At 43.6% G+C, this 19,275-nt stretch overlaps 1 protein-coding gene across 17 annotated transcripts in view; it reads left to right on the plus strand.

Annotated features, from left to right (window-relative positions):
- lrrc7 (leucine rich repeat containing 7) overlaps positions 1 to 19,275 on the plus strand; it is a 148,811-nt gene that overhangs the window by 119,274 nt on the left and 10,262 nt on the right. For 13 of the 17 annotated variants that reach the window (XM_085437613.1, XM_085437615.1, XM_085437618.1 and 10 more), the window contains 11 exons: positions 7,980 to 8,193; positions 9,351 to 9,857; positions 10,546 to 10,770; positions 10,861 to 11,116; positions 11,224 to 11,574; positions 11,836 to 12,078; positions 13,764 to 13,976; positions 15,190 to 15,357; positions 17,024 to 17,143; positions 17,278 to 17,488; positions 17,676 to 17,926. In XM_085437613.1, the coding sequence (XP_085293739.1) occupies positions 7,980 to 8,193; positions 9,351 to 9,857; positions 10,546 to 10,770; positions 10,861 to 11,116; positions 11,224 to 11,574; positions 11,836 to 12,078; positions 13,764 to 13,976; positions 15,190 to 15,357; positions 17,024 to 17,143; positions 17,278 to 17,488; positions 17,676 to 17,926 (2,759 nt within the window). The remainder of the gene's footprint in view (positions 1 to 7,979; positions 8,194 to 9,350; positions 9,858 to 10,545; positions 10,771 to 10,860; positions 11,117 to 11,223; positions 11,575 to 11,835; positions 12,079 to 13,763; positions 13,977 to 15,189; positions 15,358 to 17,023; positions 17,144 to 17,277; positions 17,489 to 17,675; positions 17,927 to 19,275) is intronic. The other 4 variants (XM_085437611.1, XM_085437616.1, XM_085437619.1 and 1 more) reach the window with 2 other exon arrangements.

The following is a 19,275-nucleotide window of genomic DNA, read 5'->3' on the forward strand; positions in this document are numbered from 1 at the left end:
CTTATCTTATATTTGCATAACTTTTTAGGTATATGTACAAGTAGCGGTAATTACAAGTACGAAACATGTACTGTGATATCCTAAGACCAAGGAACCACGGAGACCATGTTTAGCTCACAGTTGCTTCTTTATTAAGAGAACCGGGGCATGCACCCCCACAGACTGAAAGCTCCCCAACCACCGTTGCCCCCTGGTGGACAAATCCCTGCCACAACATAACATTCCTCCCCCCTTAAACTGGAACTACTCTGTAGTTTTAATCACTACAGAAAATACCCATAACCAAAAACTTCACCTTTATAAAAAAAAAATGCAACAACCCCGTCCCCAACCTTTATTGAAATTTCACTCCGGAATAGTGAACCTTTAGTCCAACAGTCTTAGGTTAACCTATAACAGTTCACCGTAATCACGGCACAAAGTCTCTCAGGTGCTCCGGCTTTCTCTTGGTCCTTTGCGATCGCCGTAACCCAGTGGCAGGTGATTCCAGCGAATCACTACTCTCCATATGTGGCTTCACCACTGGTGTAACTTGCACCTCTATGTGTCTCTCATCCTCGTCTGGGTGGCCTTCAGGCATTCCTGCTGCCAGGCACGGCTCCAGGCGGGCAAACAGCTGATCGACGTGACGCCTCACCACTGTCCCATTGCCCAGCATCACCAAGTAGGAAACAGGCCCCGTCATCTCCTGTATAAGTCCTGGTATCCATTTGGGTCCTCTGCCATAGTTTCTGGTATATACTGTGTCTCCAATAACAAACATGCGCTCCTTGGCATGTCTATCATGATACAGTCTTTGGCTATCTTGTTTTGCTGTCACTTTTTGTTTCAAGTCAGGGTGTATGAGATCAAGAGTACACCTCAACTTCCGGCCCATCATCAACTCAGCGGGAGACTTCCCTGTTGTGGACTGTGGTGTGATTCTGTAACTAAACAGAGCCCTGTTTAACTTGGTTGCCAGTGTGTCTCCAGTACTCTTTTTCATGAGTTCTTTGAACGTTTGCACTGCTCTTTCTGCTAACCCATTGGAGGCGGGGTGATATGGAGCGGAGGTGACGTGAGTGATTCCGTTCTTTGCCATGAACTCTTTAGTTTGTGCACTTACAAAACACTGGGCATTATCTGAGACCACCATCTCAGGAAGGCCGTGCGTGCTGAAACAATTTCTCAGGCAGTCTATGGTTGCAGCTGCTGTAGCGGATGGAACTGGATACACATCTAACCATTTGGAGTGGGCGTCCACTATTACTAAGAACATTTTACCCAAAAACGGGCCAGCATAATCGATATGTATCCTTCTCCAGGGCTTTTCTGGCCACTCCCAGGGGTGTAGCGGTGCCTCTTGTGGCCTGTGTCTATGTTCTTGACATGTACTGCAGGACCTCACCTTGTCTTCAATGTCATTCTCCATATGCGGCCACCACATGTAGCTTCTGGCCAGGCCCTTCATGCGGCTCATTCCTGGGTGTGACTGATGTAGCTGTTCCAAAAGGGGGCGTCGACCTCGTTCTGGTATCACCACCCTCGCCCCCCACAGCACACACCCATCCTGCACACTCAGCTCCTGTTGTCTCTGTCTGTAGGGCTGAAAATTAGGATGCTGCGTAGTGGGCCATCCTCTCATAGCATACTCACGCACTCTGGAGAGTATGGGATCTTTGGTTGTCCATCTTTGCAGCTGCTCAGATGTCATCACGCCCTCCTGGTCCTGATCTACCATCAACACTTGGTCCTCAGCTGCCACCTCTTTAGGGAGGTTCTCTGGAAGAGGGAGACGACTCAGACCATCAGCATTACTGTTATTTTTGCCTTCTCTGTATTTAATGACATACTCATAGGCTCTTAATAACACTGCCCATCGCATGATCCTCTGTGACGCCATCTGAGGGACGGCCTTCAACTCATGGAACAAACTTATCAATGGCTTATGATCCGTGATAATCATGAACTTCCTGCCGTACAGGTACTTATGAAAATACTGTACACCAAATATCACAGCCAATCCTTCTTTATCCAGCTGTGAGTAGTTCTTTTCTGCTGCATTCAGGGTACGCGATGCAAACCCAATGGGTTTTTCCTGACCATCTGGCATGCGGTGAGCTAGTACTGCTCCCACTCCATAGGGGGACGCATCGCAAGAAAGAATTAAATCCTTTTGCTCATCATAGTGTACCAATACACTGCTTGACTGCAACAGTTCCTTTGATTTGCCGAAAACCTTCTCCTGTGCTGGTCCCCAACACCATGGTTCCCCCTTTCTCAGAAGCTTGTGCAGTGGGGCCAACAGTGTGGACAAGTTTGGCAAGAACTTATTATAGAAGTTCAACAACCCCAAATAAGCTTTGAGCTCTGTCACTGATTTTGGGGGTGGCGCCTCCTGCACTGCTTTCACTTTTGCCGGCACTGGATGTAAACCGGTCTTATCCACCCGATGTCCTAAAAATGTCACTTCCTTCTCCATGAATTGACATTTGCTCCTTTTTAAGCGCAGGCCCGCCTCCTCCAAGCGCTGCAGCACTCCAGCCAGTGTTTGAAGATGTTCTTTGTCATTCTTTCCCGTCAGGATGATGTCATCCAGATACACTGCGACATTAGTCAGACCTTGCAACACACTCTCCATGGTGCGCTGAAAAATGGCAGGACTTGAACTCACACCAAATGGCAACCTGGTGTATGTAAACAAACCCTTGTGTGTGTTCACTGTGACATACTTTCTAGATTCCTCATCAAGTACAACCTGTTGATATGCGTGACTCATATCTAACTTGGTGTATTTTTCTCCTCCCGCCAGCCCCGCTATCATGTCCTCCATTCGTGGAATGGGGTATTGTTCTACAGGCGACACCTTGTTAACAGTCAGTTTGTAGTCACCACAAATTCTGGCGCTGGAGTCTGGCTTTAGTATGGGTACAATGGGTGCGGCCCACTCTGAGAATTTCACTGGTTGGATGATTTTCTCCTCCAACAGTCTCTCCAGTTCCTGCTCCACTTTCTTTTTCATAGCAAACGGAACTGATCGGGGCTTATAGAAGCATGGTTTGGCATCACTGGCTACATGTATCTTTGCTGCAAACCCCTTCAGCGTTCCCAACTCATCCTTAAACACTGTTTCATGTCTGGCCAGTATCCGCTGTAAGGCATCATCTCCGCCTTCTATCTTATGTACAGGTTGCCAGTCTAATTGGAGGGCCTTAATCCATCCCCGACCCATCAAACTAGTTCCAGCCCCTTCAACCACCACCACATCCAGTGTTTTCTTACTGTCTCTGAATTCCACCTGCACTTGGGCTGCTCCCCACACGGGTACCTTGTGGCCTCCATACGTTCTCAGTTTGATTCCACACTTGCTTACTTTGGGCGCCTTACTGCCTTCAAAAAGTTTTTTAAATGACTCCTTCGACATGATAGTGTAACCACAGCCTGTGTCTACTTCAAATGTCACATTCTGTCCATTTACTTTTAGCTTCTGTCTGATGGGTTCTTCCCTTGGGATGCTAATCTCCTCATGCACATTATACATACTTGCCTTTATGTGGTGCATTTCAGCTCCTTCTTCCTCACTCTCCACATTCTCCTCTTCCAAGAAATGGGCTTGTTTACCTTGTCTGCCACGCCCTCCTTTTTGTTCCATTTTCATTCGGCAAACCCTTTTTATGTGTCCCACCTTTCCACAGTTGTGGCATTTTTCTGAAACAAACCTGCAGTCCTTGGCCACGTGATTTAGCCCTCCACATCTGTAGCACTTCCTGACAACCTGTTGTGACGTCGAGCCGCCGTCCTCCATCTTGTTCACGGCTCCTAATCCTTTAGTGAATCGCGACTGTTCTGTCATGCTCTTCAAATCCACAATGTCTCTGTTAGCAGCCTCCATTGCTTGAGCAAACTTCAGCGCCTTTTCAAATGTTAGCGAATCCTCTGCTAACAATCTGCGCTGTATTCTGTCGTCGCTTATTCCACATACTAAACGATCCCGCAGCATCACCGTCAGGGAGTCTCCAAAGTTACAGTCCTGTGCGAGCTTCCTCAGCTCCGCTACATAATCGCCCACACTTTCCTCCGGCCTTCTATTCCGTGTGTTAAACTTCCACCGCTGCACAATTTCACTCGGCTTAGGGTGAAAATGATTGTTCAACAATCCCACCAACTCAGCATAAGAACGATCCCCTGGCTTGACCGGACTGAGTAGGTTCCTAATCAGGGCATAGGTCTGTGCGCCCACGCAACTCAACAGTACCGCTCGCTTCTTCTCCTCCTCCTTAATATCATTCGCCACAAAGAAGTAATCCAAAATCTCACAATATTCCTCCCAGGATTGCAGCTCGCTGTCGAACGGTGCCACCGAGCCCAAAGTGGTAGCCATTATTCCACACCGAGGGTTACGCTCCACTTCCCACAGATACTAGCGCTGTACCACTTGCCAACCTCAGTTCATAAGTCACTTAGCACGGTGTAACTTCACAGCAAAACCTGGCTTTTACCCTCGTCGCCATATGTGATATCCTAAGACCAAGGAACCACGGAGACCATGTTTAGCTCACAGTTGCTTCTTTATTAAGAGAACCGGGGCATGCACCCCCACAGACTGAAAGCTCCCCAACCACCGTTGCCCCCTGGTGGACAAATCCCTGCCACAACATAACATGTACTGTGCTTCATAAACGAGTAACAAATGTAGTACATAACAATAACCTACAGCACACCAGAAAAATAGATTCAGACCACCTTTTAGGCTCAGGTGCAGTGACACGGCTTTAACAAGAAGAAAAGTCAGTCATTCACCACCATCTTTCTCTTCTTCCTGCCCACTAAAACCACCAAAGTCCTCTTCTCCAGTGTTGGAAACGAACAGGCTCAGGATGGCTTCGTCATCCACTCTCAGCTTCTTTCCTTCGTTGTCACTTTCAAAACCAAAGAAATCCTCGTTGTCAGTGTCAGAGTCGAACACCCTCAGAAGGGCCGTGGCGGTGTCCTCCTCTCCATCATCAGTCCAGCCCTTAGAAATCCGTTGGTGATCGTGGATGTTTTCACACTTTTCCACGCTGTCAGAATCCACTGGTGGAGTTGAGCATGACTTGCTTTTCGCAAGTTTATCGCCGCTCATCATCTACGCCTCCCGCTGAATGCGTAGCGCTACTTTGAAGTTTGCTTTTCGTGCTACTTCGTACGGCACTACGTTGCCTGGCGGACGGACATGTGACCAACATACCACTCTTGAACCCCGATCCTTCCGCCAGGCAACGTAGTGCCGTACAACAGCGGAACAAATAAAGCAAATCGTCTTACAATATGACAAAAATCATGGACAATCCATAGAAAAGCCGCACCCAACTAAAAGCAGCAGGGTTCAAAGCTTGTGCAAAAAGTAGCGGCTTATAGCCCGACAATTACGGTAATTATGCACACCTGATATAGGGTGTTGATGTCATTAGACCACACCCCTTTTCATTACAGAGATGCACATCACCTAATATGCTTAATTGGTAGTAGGCTTTCGAGCCTATACAGCTTGGAGTAAGACAACATGCATGAAGAGGATGATGTGGACAAAATACTCATTTGCCTAATAATTCTGCACTCCCTGTACAGTGTATTTTCCTTAATACCAACAGTGTATTCTAGTCTCTGTAGTAAACACTGGGGTCTAACAGGACAAACACAGAAATGAGTCCACTGTCAGAGGGCAGAATGTCATTCATAATCATCATTAGTGCTGTTTCTGTTTTAGTGTGAACTCTACATCCTGACTCAAACTTCTTGAATAGATCATTCCTCTGCAAATGATGACCCAGCCATTTTACAACTGCTCTTTGAAGATTTTTCTGAAAAAAAAAAAGAAGATTAGAAATCGGCCTATAATTAGCTTAGACACCTGGATCAAGTAAAGGGTTTTTAAGTCGTGGTTTAATTATAAATACCTTAAAAACCCGTGGTATGTAGCTAGTTAATAAAAATATAATGATTGGTATTTGAAATGTAAGAATGAATCAATGGTGAGTCTTATTTTAACAGCCTTGTAGGAATTGGGTGTAATAGACATGATGATGATTTAAAGGAAGGCATTATTATTATTTCAGAAAGATTGATAGGAGAGAGAAATAAATCACCACAGTTATTAAAATTAGTGAACGTAATCATTTGTCCTTGGGACGGCTATGAGGGCTATGAAGTTTTTTCCCCTAATGATTAAAATTTTATTCATGAAGTCCTTACTAGTTAAAGTCAAAGGAGCACTGTTTGTCAGCCTGGCTACAGTGCTGGAACTAAACCCAGTGTTGTTCCTGTTTCATACATCCAGGCAGTGAGGATGTATGACACTAACAACAAGATAATAAACCTCTGTGGGAGTAAAGTTTAGGACGCTGCTCTGCGTTGTGTTGGCACGTTACATTGAAGAATTCTTTTCAATTGCTTTATATTGTAAGGTAAAGACCCTACAATAATACAGAGAAAAGCCAACAATCAGACAAGCCCCTATAAGTTAACACTTGGCAACAGTGGGAAGGAAAATTTCCTTTTTAAAGGAAACCTCCAGCAGAATCAGGCTCAGGGAGAAGCAGCTACCTGCCACGACCGGTTGGGGTGAGTTGAGTGAGGCAGGACAAAGAACACACAGTGGGAAAAAAGCCAGAGTTTAATAATAACCAAGTGAATGAATGAATAAATAAAGACAAAATGGTGTAAAACAAAGAAGAAGATAAAAATGAAGGGAGCACTTTTTACAATCTCATCAGAACATTTTCAGAAAGACGTCTAGTCCTTTGAAATTGTTTTTCTGGTGCTCTGTAGTCCATTATTGTAAAATGAAATGTTATTAGGATTCTCAGGCAAAAAACTGTGTCTATACCACATGTCAGTACAAGATCGTGCTGTGACCAGGTTACTGTAAAGCAAAATACATCAATATTTTGATCAACTCATGTACTGACAGAGACATAGAAGAGAGTTACCTGATGATTAATAGTCCACATTTAAAAGTTTTGCTGTTTGGCTGGAATAGTAATATTTTTCCTTCTTTATAAGGGTTTGCTTTTCTTTTTGCTGGTATTTTATTTATTTTTAGGTGGTGTGGGAGGGGGGAGGTGTTTGGGGCAGTGATTCTGTTGGAATAAACAATCAAAGTCCTTATTAATCTCTTAAGATAAGAACTCTTTCATGCCATGCATTTTCAATTTTTCTTTGCTATTTGGGCTGATTGGGTCCTGATGAATATAAAAACAAAGAATGACCTGATTTTTTTTTTTACCTGATTTTTGTTTCTGAGATCCACATATGAGGATATTCATTTTAAATTTTGATAGAACAGTGGCAGTATAACGTCCTCGTAAGTGGAAATCAGGCCCTTGTAGAGCAACATTTTGTATTTTGCTCTAAACAACCCAAAATGTGATGTCCACATATGTGGATGCCAGGTCCTAGGAGGTTAAAGTGCATTGGCTGAATTCCCAGGTAATTAAATTGGGGGACAAAAACTCAGAATAGGTCGGACCCAGAGGACATTAGATACTGCTCAATCGGTCACCTGATGGAGTGGAGCCTGATCTGTAATTGTAGCAATTGGGTGGTACATGTAAGGGGCCAGAGAAAGGTGCAGCATGGGAGTGACATAGATATAGTTGCAGAAAACATGTACTGGCGGTATACCGCAGTGCTCACCCTCAGTGCTCCCAAAACAATTTAAAGTATATCTGCCAAAACTGGTTTTGAGCTTCATTTGGTCATTTTTTTCAATTAGCAATATAGTAAAGATAAGTTTAATATAGTTAACTAACAATAATACAAAAATAGTGTGATTATGCTGTACTGAATCGAAATTTAAGGAAAGAAAACTAACATGAAGCAAGCTTCTGGTACCAAAATGCAATAGAAAGCAAAAGTTGAAAATGAATAACATGAAGAACAAAAGTTCAATGGAAAATCCAAAAATATAATGATGTTGATCACAAAGAGGACGTGCTGTGTGTCTGCTTCTGTCTGTCCAGAGTCTACAGATGAAGAGGTTGATAAACTCCACTGTCTGAACCACAGCGGCTCATCGGCCACCTACTCCGATTACTCTCCCTCACAGGGCTCCTCGGGCTCCTCCAACCCGCCCGGCAATACGCACTCACACACGCTGTCGCACGGACACCCCCACAATCCCGCCCTACCGCCTCCCAGCAAGGACCAGGCCCCTCAGACGCACTGGACCAACAGGTGCGCACGCCCGTTTCATGACTCCTCCCTCCTGCTGTCCGTCATCTCTTGTACATTTCAATTGTAACCCCACTTCATTTTCTCTCCATCTGTAATCTGTCACATCCATCTTCCTGCTTGCTCTGTCAAGGTCAGAGAGGCTCACTGGAACACTGCAGACTTCTCTTTAGGATTTTCTCTCTCAGCTTCAAAGCTGTCTGGTCTGAGCTTCAGTCATGTTACTATCCAGAGGAGGTTTTTTTTTTTTTTTTTTTGCCCCAGTGCATTAGAAAAGCAAATAAAAAGGTTTGGGCTGTCTCCTGAAGTTTTAAGTCTGGGTGCAGTGCACTTGATGATGTTGGTTAGAAAGGGATAAAAATGTTATGAAAACTTTTTGGGACAGTTTTGAGTTCTAATCAGAAATGTTACAGCTATAAAAAAAACATGTCATCTTAGTCTGCCTGTCATATTTACGACACTGTCAGTGTAGTCTCAATCATATTGCTCAGACTGGATGGCAGTAACAATAAAATATCTGTCACTGATATATCAGCTATCTACAGCAAGACATAGAATAAAACAGAAATGTGCAATATATGTGTTTATATTACACACAGATGTTCAAATTCACTCCACCGATAATCTTCGGTTTAGCAGATTGGACTGTCTGGCTGTACCTTACGGATGTTTTCTGTTTCTGTTAGACACCACAGTGTCTCCTTAGCTCAGTCAAAACATAGTGTCCAATAATGCTAGTTTTCTTCTCCTTGTCCTTCCCATGTTTCTTCTTGTTTTAAGCAGGCCCTGGAGGATGGTAGCTGGTTTTAGTATTGTTTGACACTAAATCTGTTAATCCACATGCCCTGAAGTGAGGTACAACTGCAGTATTTTATTTCTACTTGTGGAACATGATATTTGCAGTCTGTAAGTAGTAGCGAGGGAGTTTGAAGGCATGTGTTCTCTTGTAAACAATAACTAACACAAACATGGTTTCTGGCCTAATGGGTGTGACAGACATCAGAGAGAAAGGGAGAGAAAGTTGATCTGTCCTCTGAGCTCATTGTCTCTGATTGAATGTGCAACACACATCCACGTGGCATGTCGCCTGTTTGCAATTTTGATCTTCTTGGTTTTTCTCCCACAGTATAATCAGTGATTGATATTTTCTGTCTTTGTAGACTTGCCCAGTCATTTCCCAAGCCCATTGACTCCAAGCCCCTGCTGTCTCAGAGAGAAACTCCTCCATCAGGAACCCTGCAGCAACGTGGGGATCGGCGTCCACTTAGTGAGCCTTTTGACTGGGTTGACGCACCTCACTACGACAACACGGGTTTCGATGCAGAGGAGTCTTCTCTGGATCCTCCTTCATCTACCACCAGTCAGGGAAACCCTCCGCTGGGCTCTAAGCCTCGCAGCTCATCAACACACGGCCGCCGCCCCCTCCTTAGGCAAGACCGAATTGTAGGGGTCCCATTGGAATTGGACACCCAGACGCTCCCCTTCCACGGCAACCAACGACCAAACCAGGACAATGACTCGCAATCCTCCGGACATCCTTCCCAGAATCCCTGGCAGAATTGGACCAGGACCCCGAGCCCCCTGGAGGACAGAACCGCTTTTCCTTCCAAGCTGGACCTTACACCTACTTCCAGCCCCAATCCTGATCGCAAGGACATGGATCCAAGGTAAGTGACTGACTGTCATTTACAATTGAAATACATAATTTTATTGGGAAAGCTTAATAATTCCAAGAGTTTGCAGGTCTCAAATCCTGTTTACAGTGCAGTCTTTGGGTTTTTTTTAGTAAATAAACATATCAGAGCTGTTATAACTAAAGCCGTTGATTTGAAAGTTTTACAGCTGTGACTGTTTTTATTTGCACATCAATAAAATAACAAATCAGCTTACTTATCGAATTTCCCAGAGGAACCCACCCGAGGGATTAATAAAGTTCTATCTTATCTTATCTTATCTTATCTTATCTTATCTTACTTAACTTAGTTTTGTTGCAATGCAAAAACACCAAAGTGTCACTAAATTGAGATTGTGAAAGCATTTCAGTTTTCATTTCTTAGTTTTATGTTACTATAAAATGTATTTCTGGGGACAGTGCAAGGTCATTTTGATATGCCAAAGAAAGTTAAAAAAAAACGTTAATTTCTAATAATTGTGAGCTGTAGCCTTAGTCTCAAATTTTGGTGCAGCTGCGTCACAAGAAACTGACCGATGGTGTGGAAGTAATTTGCATTAGTCAAAAAATTCAGTTTCTACTATTGTAACACTCCTCTAATCCAGCTTGTTTCTGTGCTTCATAATTGAAAAACACTTATCCCTATCATCAACTCATAATCCTTGATTATTTCTTCCCCCAAGGCTTCAGCAAAGCACAGTGCCTTTGCCCGGCAGCTGGACATATCACGACAATGAGGGGGAGCAAAACAGGAAGGATCAGCTCAGTGTAGGCGGGGTCAACAAGGTGACCGTGGTGATGAGTAAAAGCTCAGATCGCCTGTCCCCCATGATGAAGGAGACGAGATCCAAGTTTAAGAAGTCACAGAGCATAGACGAGATTGACATTGGCTCCTACAAGGTCTACAGGTAGATATTGTTCTGATTCTTCTTAAAGAAAGCTCAAGCTCGATTGCAGCTACTGAAGTTGATTTCTAATGATGCCACGTTCCTCTGCAGCATTCCCATGGACAGCTATAGTTCATCCATTGAGCAGCAAACTAGTTTGGACCGTCCAGAGCTCCCCGGTTCTATGGAGCAGACCAACATGTCACGGTCACAGTCTGCCCCCATGTTAGATGAGGAGATGGGATACCCCGGACACGGATCTGGCGACCAAAACCAGAGACAGAACCAAAAACCTGCCATCCCACAAAAGGCTTACCACTTTGACCACAACTACAACCCGCAGGTTCGATGGAGTTGTGAACCATTGGTAGCGCTCATATATTACGTTTTTAGACATACACAATAAAACTAAAATAATCTGATTGAAACCAAACAATACAAAGTTAAACAAACAATTCTGTTCTTACCAATCAGGTGACCATGGATCGCCGGGTCCCTCCCCCTTTCCCAAACACACCAGATTATGTCAACCACTCATCGAAGGCTTTGGAGTACCTCAACCAACCAGGGAAGACACTACCCAAAGAGCTAGTGAGCCCTCGGTATCGTGCATATCCACCCTTGGAGATGTTTTCTTTCCCCCAGTCGCCAATCAACCAAGATGGTCCGCCCAGCCAGCAGCAGCAGCCAATCCCAAGTCAGCGCTCCAGACCAGGATTTCTAAGAAGAGCGGACTCACTGGTGAGCTCTACGGAGCTCGCCTTGTTCAGACGGGTTCATGAAGCTCAGCAGGAGGCGCTCCAAGAGTCTCAGTACAGACAACAGGTAAGCACAACAAAACAAGTAATGCTCATATTCCATAAATGGATGTGATTTTCCCTTTCATGTACTTTATTGAAATGTAAAGTAAATCATAGAAATGTGTTTCTTTCAAACACTATTTATTCCCTAAGACCCAAAATTAGTTTTTGTTAAGGCTCTACTTGAAAGTCATCCCCATCCCCATGCATTTATTTGAGGCCAGGATGAAAGCTCATACTTTTGTTTTTTTTAAACTCCCACTCACTTCCCATCTGTGACCCTCAGGTGGATCCCCCTCTTTATGGCCGGGCTGTCTACTCCACTCCCATGGAGCACTCCGCGATGAGTAATATGGCCGACAACCAGAGTCAGATGCTGCACAACAAGAGAAACGGTCGTTATGACGACGACTACCCCACTTACCAGGAGCAGAAGAAGCCCATGATTGGTTATCCAACCAAGAGCCTGACTCAGCGGCGTCCCCTGTCTGCCAGAAGTTACAGCACCGAGACCTACGGAGCATCTCAGGTACACTGTTTGTCTGTGTGTTTATGTTTCTACTTAACTGAGCCCTTTAAAAAGAGGCAGTATTAAAGTGAAAGAGTCATGTTACAGTTATAACATAATGGCTCTAACTAACAGTTATTTTCCTTACAGGCAAATCTGCCAGTTTCTTTTTGTTCACTTAAGTATCACTTGCCTTCTTTAAAGATGCCTTAAAACAATAACAGGGGCAGATCACCATTTTCAAAATCCCATCCTGACATTTTCAAATATCTTGTTTTGTGTGGTCAGCAGTCAAAAGCCACAGTGATTCAGTTACAACACAGAAACACAGCAGAATAATCTGCCCTGCTTTTAATATGCCTGCTTTTATGTCGTCTCTTTGAGGATGCAGAATTATAGCTTTGTTTCACTTCCATTTTCTTATAGGTACTCAGGTTCAGGTTTTTGTAGTAGCGAACTAAGAGGCATAGCACTGGTGTCCTTTGCCTCAGTCATATCTCTGAAGGCGATCCCTCGTCCATAAATAATCCCTTCAGGCTATTCTGGATTTCCCTCAAGTTAGACTTTCCCAAATTAGTCACAGTGAAGTGTCCAGCAGCATACTGATTAGATGTGCAGATCACTTCATCTGGCACCTTTCAACAAGAAGAAGCTGGGCATGGGAATGAACGTAAGGGCTTACATAGAGCGCTTGTGGCCGCTGTCTTTTTCCTGCCATCATTAGCCAACACTCAAAACTGAAGGTTGGAAAACACACCAGCTGTTACACAAAGAGCCTCACCTTTAGGCAGCTGGTGTAATGTTTGCATCGCTGTTGTGTTATCTTCGTTCACATGTGCCATGTGACCCAATCACATTGATCGCTATTAGTAATATTTCCAGCTTTGCTAAACAGCAGCAGTATCACTCAGTTGATCAGACCACCTATTGATCCAGACTGAAATATAACAGCTGCCGGTTGGATCACCTTTCAAAGTAATTCCGTCTGTCCATCGATCCACTTATCCACTCACACATGTACACACACATACACCCAAAGACACCTTTAAAGCAGATAGCGATTAGTCTCAGAAGTACTGTGTTTTTAGTGATAATTTCTTATGGGTCATACTGGGACTGGAAGCTGTCCCAGCTGTAATTGGATGAGGGGCAGGGCACACCTTGGATAGGTTGCCAGTCCATCGCAAATCGATGCTAAACTAAGAAAGCAAACAGTGAGACTATTATACATTAAATGTTTTGCATTGAGTTTTGAGTCCTTCCTGCTTTTTAGTACACGTAAAGTAACAATTGACACAAAAACCTATCTGTACACACTCACAGAACTAGTAACATGCTGTAGGGTTGATACTGATTTAAACAACTGACCAACACTGTCTTTCCTTTTGTGATTGCAAGTGGTTGGCAGAATAAAACAGCAGTTTAAGTGTTCTAGTCCTTCTGAGGAACATCCAGTGGTACTAGTCTGTTGTTTATTTAAGTCCTTAAACCACTTTGTGGGAGTGAAACAAGCTGTAAGCATCATAAATAGCATTACATATGTCATTTAATACCTAAAAAACACTAATTTGTTGCCACTTGATAAACTGACACTTGGTCTCCGTCTTGCATTTAGCTTTTTATCCACAAAATGTTCCAATATGAACACTTGTTAATTATGAACCTTGTACATTTTTATGTTTAAATATTAACTCCCTTGTGTTCAGGCACGTCCGGTGTCTGCCCGTCCCACCATGGCCGCCCTGCTAGAGAAGATGCCACCTGACTACACCCTGGCAACCTGCCCCGAGAAGCCACCCGATGACACCATCAAAGTAAGACCTGTTGTACCCCAGAAACCTGAAGACATCACCTCCAAGATGCCTGCCGACTGGAGGCAACAGCTACTCAGGCACATAGAGGCGAAACGACTGGACAGGGTATGTCAGTGCAGTGCACACACACGTAAGAGAGAAACACGCGTACACATAGAAAGCATTCGGAAGCCCTCCCTGTGTGTATTTGTGCAAGTCTGTGTTGTAAGGTTAACCAGATTCATGTCTGGCTTCATGTGTTTCCACTTCACACCGTCACTCTGTCAGCCTGACCGACCACAAACTCACTACGACAGACAGCGCAGTAAATTCTGTATTGTGATAAATATTTTGATCTTTTGTCGTGTCCTCAAATCGTCTTTCTTTTTGTGAACAAATAAAAGTCAGCAGGATCGTCTCCATATTAGGATTTTAATGGCGCTGAAAAAAAACTGTATTTTCACCTTTTTGTTTGTTTTGCACAATCACATGTTAAGGATCGTGCAATAGTATCACTGCAAAGGAGTAACATTTAGGAAAATACTTTCGTGACAGCTCAGTTATACTTTAGATTGATAAATAAAAAGCTACAGACTTGAAGTGCAGCTTAAACTGTCTAAAGGCAAAGTAATCCAATCAAATTCTCACATTTTGAGCACTGAGGATGGATTGAGCTGTTGAATGGTGTTTTCTGGATTTCTATCTTTCTTTGGCCTCCAGTTTTATACTTACCTGCAAACATGAGAGTGCTATCAGTCCTTTCATCTAACTCCCAGCAAGAAAGCGAATGAGCCTATTTTTGAAAATGTCAAACTAATTACTGAGAAGCAGTACCTCAGCAGACAGGACAATCAGACATGCTAGGGAGGAGGTCTGGAGCGTGCAGTTATGAAAAAAAGATAAAAACCTGCAGAATCTAAACAATATGATCCACCAAACCCATCACACGGTGCCTGATGCATCATCAAAAATGAAGTCTTTTGGTTATAGGTTTGGTTTAATTGTTTGTCAGATATGTTACGCGACAGCTAATCTAAAAGCCTTACATACAAATGTTGGAATGAACTGATCCACCTGTTGTTGCCTGTATGACGCACTGTTCTGTGTGTATTGACCGATCACTAGCTAACATTTCTCTGTGCTTTCAGCAGCTCTGCACTCTTGTTGTTGTTGCTGTTGTTGTATCTGTTATTATCAGTGTTATTGTTGTTTGTTTGTTTGTGGAGCTCACAGTGTGTTGTCGCCATGCTACAGCCCGCTGTGTTGGCTCCGCCCCTTCCTCCTCCTCCCCCCCTCCCCACATTCACCCATGTCGTGTGATGTTGTCTTCTCCAATCAGAGTGGTGTCCTAAAGCACAACACGCTCACGCTGGGCATGCTCTGTCAGGGCGGGGGTCACGGCCAGGGGCGCAGCAGCACTTTGAACTTTAACCTTTACAATAACACTAAGCATGAGCCCTCTGCTGGCCGCTGGCTGCCACTACCTCCACCTCCGTCTGCTAACGCTGTGAGTATCCCTCCAAGAACAATGTTACTGATGCTTACAGTATATGATTAAAGACAACTTCAGCTACTCCCTCTTTACATTCTCGCCGCTAATACAAACTATTATTTAAACAACTCAATGACCATGCAATCTATTTTAGTCACTGTTATATGTTCCCTGTCTACAACCCAACAATAAGAATTGGAGAAAGCCATTAAAATCCCGTGGGTTTTTTTGTTTTTTTTCTCAGCATGACTTGAAATCATTCAGTGCCCAGTGTGGCAGCCTGGTGGTGGCTTGTTTTAAAGGATTTAAAACTTGAAATATGTCACTTACCATAACAACAAACAGAAACTTGTTTTTCCTTTCTTGCAGCAGTCACAGTCTGTCTGTCAAATTTTGTCTGACACATGTTAGGCATTCCTCATTTACAGCGTTTTCAATCATCTTAGGCCAGCTTAGCTGTTACCAGCTTTTAATATCGCTGTCATTTCTCCACGAAGTGGCACTAAACTCTGGAAAACAAACAGATTACTACTCAGGTTATTTTTCCAGGGATAAACCAATATATTGTTTCAATATCACATCAGCCTTATGAAGCTGACATCTTCTGAATGTAGTGCCCATTGATTTTCTGATAATCATTAATTATCGGTTTTGGATGGGTTTAGAGGCCCAGAGGAAGGGCAGAATGACTTTAACCCTCTAAGGTCTGACTCATGAGTGCTAGGTGATAGCCTAGCACTCATGAGTCTATATTTACTCTATATTTTGGAGACAGATAGAATTGACTCTTTTTAAAAAAATTAAAAAAAGGGGGGGGGGGGGGGGCTATAGTTAGGGTTGGAGCCATCGCTGATGATGTCTTAGAAGGTGAAAACAAGTACTTTTTTTAAAGACACATTCTTTGTTTCTTTGCAACAGCAAAAAAACCCAATATAAACTATAAACATCAGTATCTGAAATGGCAATAGACCAAATTGCTATTTCAAACTTTTTAAAGTTTCAGTCGCTATTTCTGTGAATATCTCAGTGGTTTGATGTGGGCACGGCTCATTTAGGCTTCAGTCACACAGGCCTGGGGACCAGATGGTGACAATCTAGCAACCACCAGTTGGTCACTAAGAAAAACTGTGTATTCTGCAGTCACTTCTCGAGTATTTGTAGGAGGTTGCTGCCAGTCACTGGTTGAAATAGGTTGCAGGTTGCCATCGTTTGCCAGCAGTTTATATGGAAGATGGTGATTTGTCTGCAAAAGTAGTACAACTGGGGAAAAGTGCTACACAAAATGGAAATGGAGTCTAAGTAAAATTAACGCCTGTTGAAATGTGTTACTTTTATTTTGAAGGGCATTTTACTTAGACTCCATTGGCATTTTGTGTTACAATTTTTCAAGGTTTTTTCTGAAAAACTCCTCTCATTTAAGCGGGTTTTTAGGGGGGCTTTTGGTGTGGGAAAAAGGGGGAATCATAAAAACAATCTGTTCACGTTGAGCACGATATCACAGGTTTTATCACCGCCTAACATGACTTCATCTCGAAGGAGAAAAATCTGTTCCAGCTCTGTTCATTCTTCCAACTGAATCTCAGATGAGCTGTCTGAAACTCCAGGAGATAATAGGAAGACATGACTGGGGTAGCTAGAGTTTAATGTTCATTGTCAGTAATGACCACTTTGTCTCTTTCAGACCCCGTCTCAGCAGGGTGGCGTGCTGGACAATGACCAGGAGGGGGTGTCAGGAAGCAACCAGTGGGCTCCCTATTCACTAGGCAGGAGGGACGTCCCACCTGACAACCTGTTAAAAAAGGTGAGACCTGTTCACATCTCAGTGAAGCATCTCATCTCTGTTTTTATGCTGAGCATCTTCTCAGTGATAAAGATAACTATTTGTGCAATTACTCTTAATCACACGTTACATGTATTCCCGCTCTCCTTCCACAGAGCGCCCATTCCCATAACCCTTCCCATCAATCACACAACACCATGATCGTCACTTCCTCTTCCTCCTCCTCGGCCACTACACCTCATCGTGTGGTGGGTCAGCAGGGCTACGATGGGATGATGAACAAAGGAGGCCAATACAACCAAGGGATGCAGCTGTCAGTGGTTCCGTCTGGGGGGCCGGGACAGTACCAAGGCAACATGTCCCAGGGTATTGGCAATAAAATCATTTTATTTCTATTTATAAATGTTCACAAGGAGACTTTTTTAAGCAAGAATGTAGAAATCTTGATTAGCAGCAGTAATCCATGGGCCTCACATTAACAGCATGTACACATATCTATTTTAGAAGCTTTGTTTTAGAGTTAGATGCTACCAGCCTGTTTTTCTCCATACAGCCCCTGGACAGGCCTACCCCAGCGGTGGTCTGCCTATGGCCCTGTCCCAATCCGGAAACCAACCCCAGTACAACCCCCATACCTCTCACACTTCCCATCAGCCCGCTACCAATCCTCAGTACCATGTCAACCAGGGCATGGGCCATAGCAACCAGGTCGTTATGACCACCCACACCAACCCACGGCCTCAGAGCGCTCGCTGCCTGTTGCAGACTAAAGGCCAGAAGAGCACGGATGGTTTTCAGGAGCAGGTATCTGTCTGTCTGTCTGTTCATGTGTCTGCCTGCACCAACCACACCAAAAGCAATATTGGAGGTCTTTTCAAAAATGGGCTCTTCTAATATTACTATATACAGTATTACTTATACTACTATTACGTATGCAGTATAGGGGAAGGGATATTTCCGTAGCAGTAAATGTGAATGCTTTGATGGAATAAATATGCTCCTGCATGTAGGGTTACCTCTCAGTAACTAATTTCAGCTTTGTTTAGCTCTATCTTTACTGGAAAAATAGTTCCCCTCAATCTCCATGATCCGCTGTTTGGTAACTAACCCGCAAACTAATCTCTCATAGAGCGATTAGTGCTTGTTTACATCAGTTTCATTAATAGGAGGACACGGAGGGTTCAGATTAGATGCTCAGTTTCGCAAGGAGAATTTATTGATACCAGATATAACCATAGTTACCGGAGTTACATTTTCACAGTAGCACTCACTCTGTTAATAAAAAGAAAGCTAGACTTTGCCCCTGTGGCATCACACAGTGGTTTTTTGGAGTTCTGTGTTGAAGCTTGATGATTACGGCGCCATCCTTCGCCACCTTTCTTTGGATGAAACCAAAAGGGTGGAACACTAACTTATCAGCTAACACTAGTTAGTGTTCTCTCACAGACTAGCTAGGTTTATTCAAAGATTTGATGTGTACATCATACAAATACCTACTAGTGGCTGCTAGTTTGTGCTAATTACAATTAAAAACAAGATGCTGAAATATTAATTTACAGATTTACAGACTTGGATGGGCTGACCAGAACCAAAAACCAAGTCTAGATGTGTAGCTTTTGACAGGCTGTAAACATGTTTTTTTTTTCTGATATAAACTAGGCCAACATTGGAATCCATGGGGAATTTACTCACTTTTGGAGCCAGCCTCAACTGGCCATTTGGGAAATTGCAATTTTCCCGCCCGTACAAGATTAACTTTTAAACTGCAGACCTTGCTTTGCTCTTGGATTAGACCAATACAAGGCAGCAGTCAACTAAAGGGGGAAATCTTGAGATATCTCATGCTTCTAAATGCAATTTTAGCCACTTGACTGCAACAGCCTGGGCTGAAACATTTTAAAAAGTGACAGAGATGGGATTAAATTAGATTAGACATTTCAAAGCATGAGATTAGAGTGCCAGTTGAGGTGGGAACCTGAAGATCTAAACAAAAAGCAAAGATCTCAGTGCCTCAGCTGTTGCTCCATAAAAGACCTCCAATACAGCATAGGTGCCAAAACATATTGCCCGTCACACACGAGCGCACTTCCACATGTTGTCTGGTCACTGTCTGTCTGTGCGGTGATTTTTCACAACTTTGTATTTCACTTTCA

The sequence above is a fragment of the Copadichromis virginalis genome, linkage group LG17, assembly GCF_057382275.1.
Source record: "Copadichromis virginalis isolate Kocher_CV1m ecotype Utaka linkage group LG17, C_Virginalis_male_GT1.1, whole genome shotgun sequence".
Taxonomy (NCBI): domain Eukaryota; kingdom Metazoa; phylum Chordata; class Actinopteri; order Cichliformes; family Cichlidae; genus Copadichromis; species Copadichromis virginalis.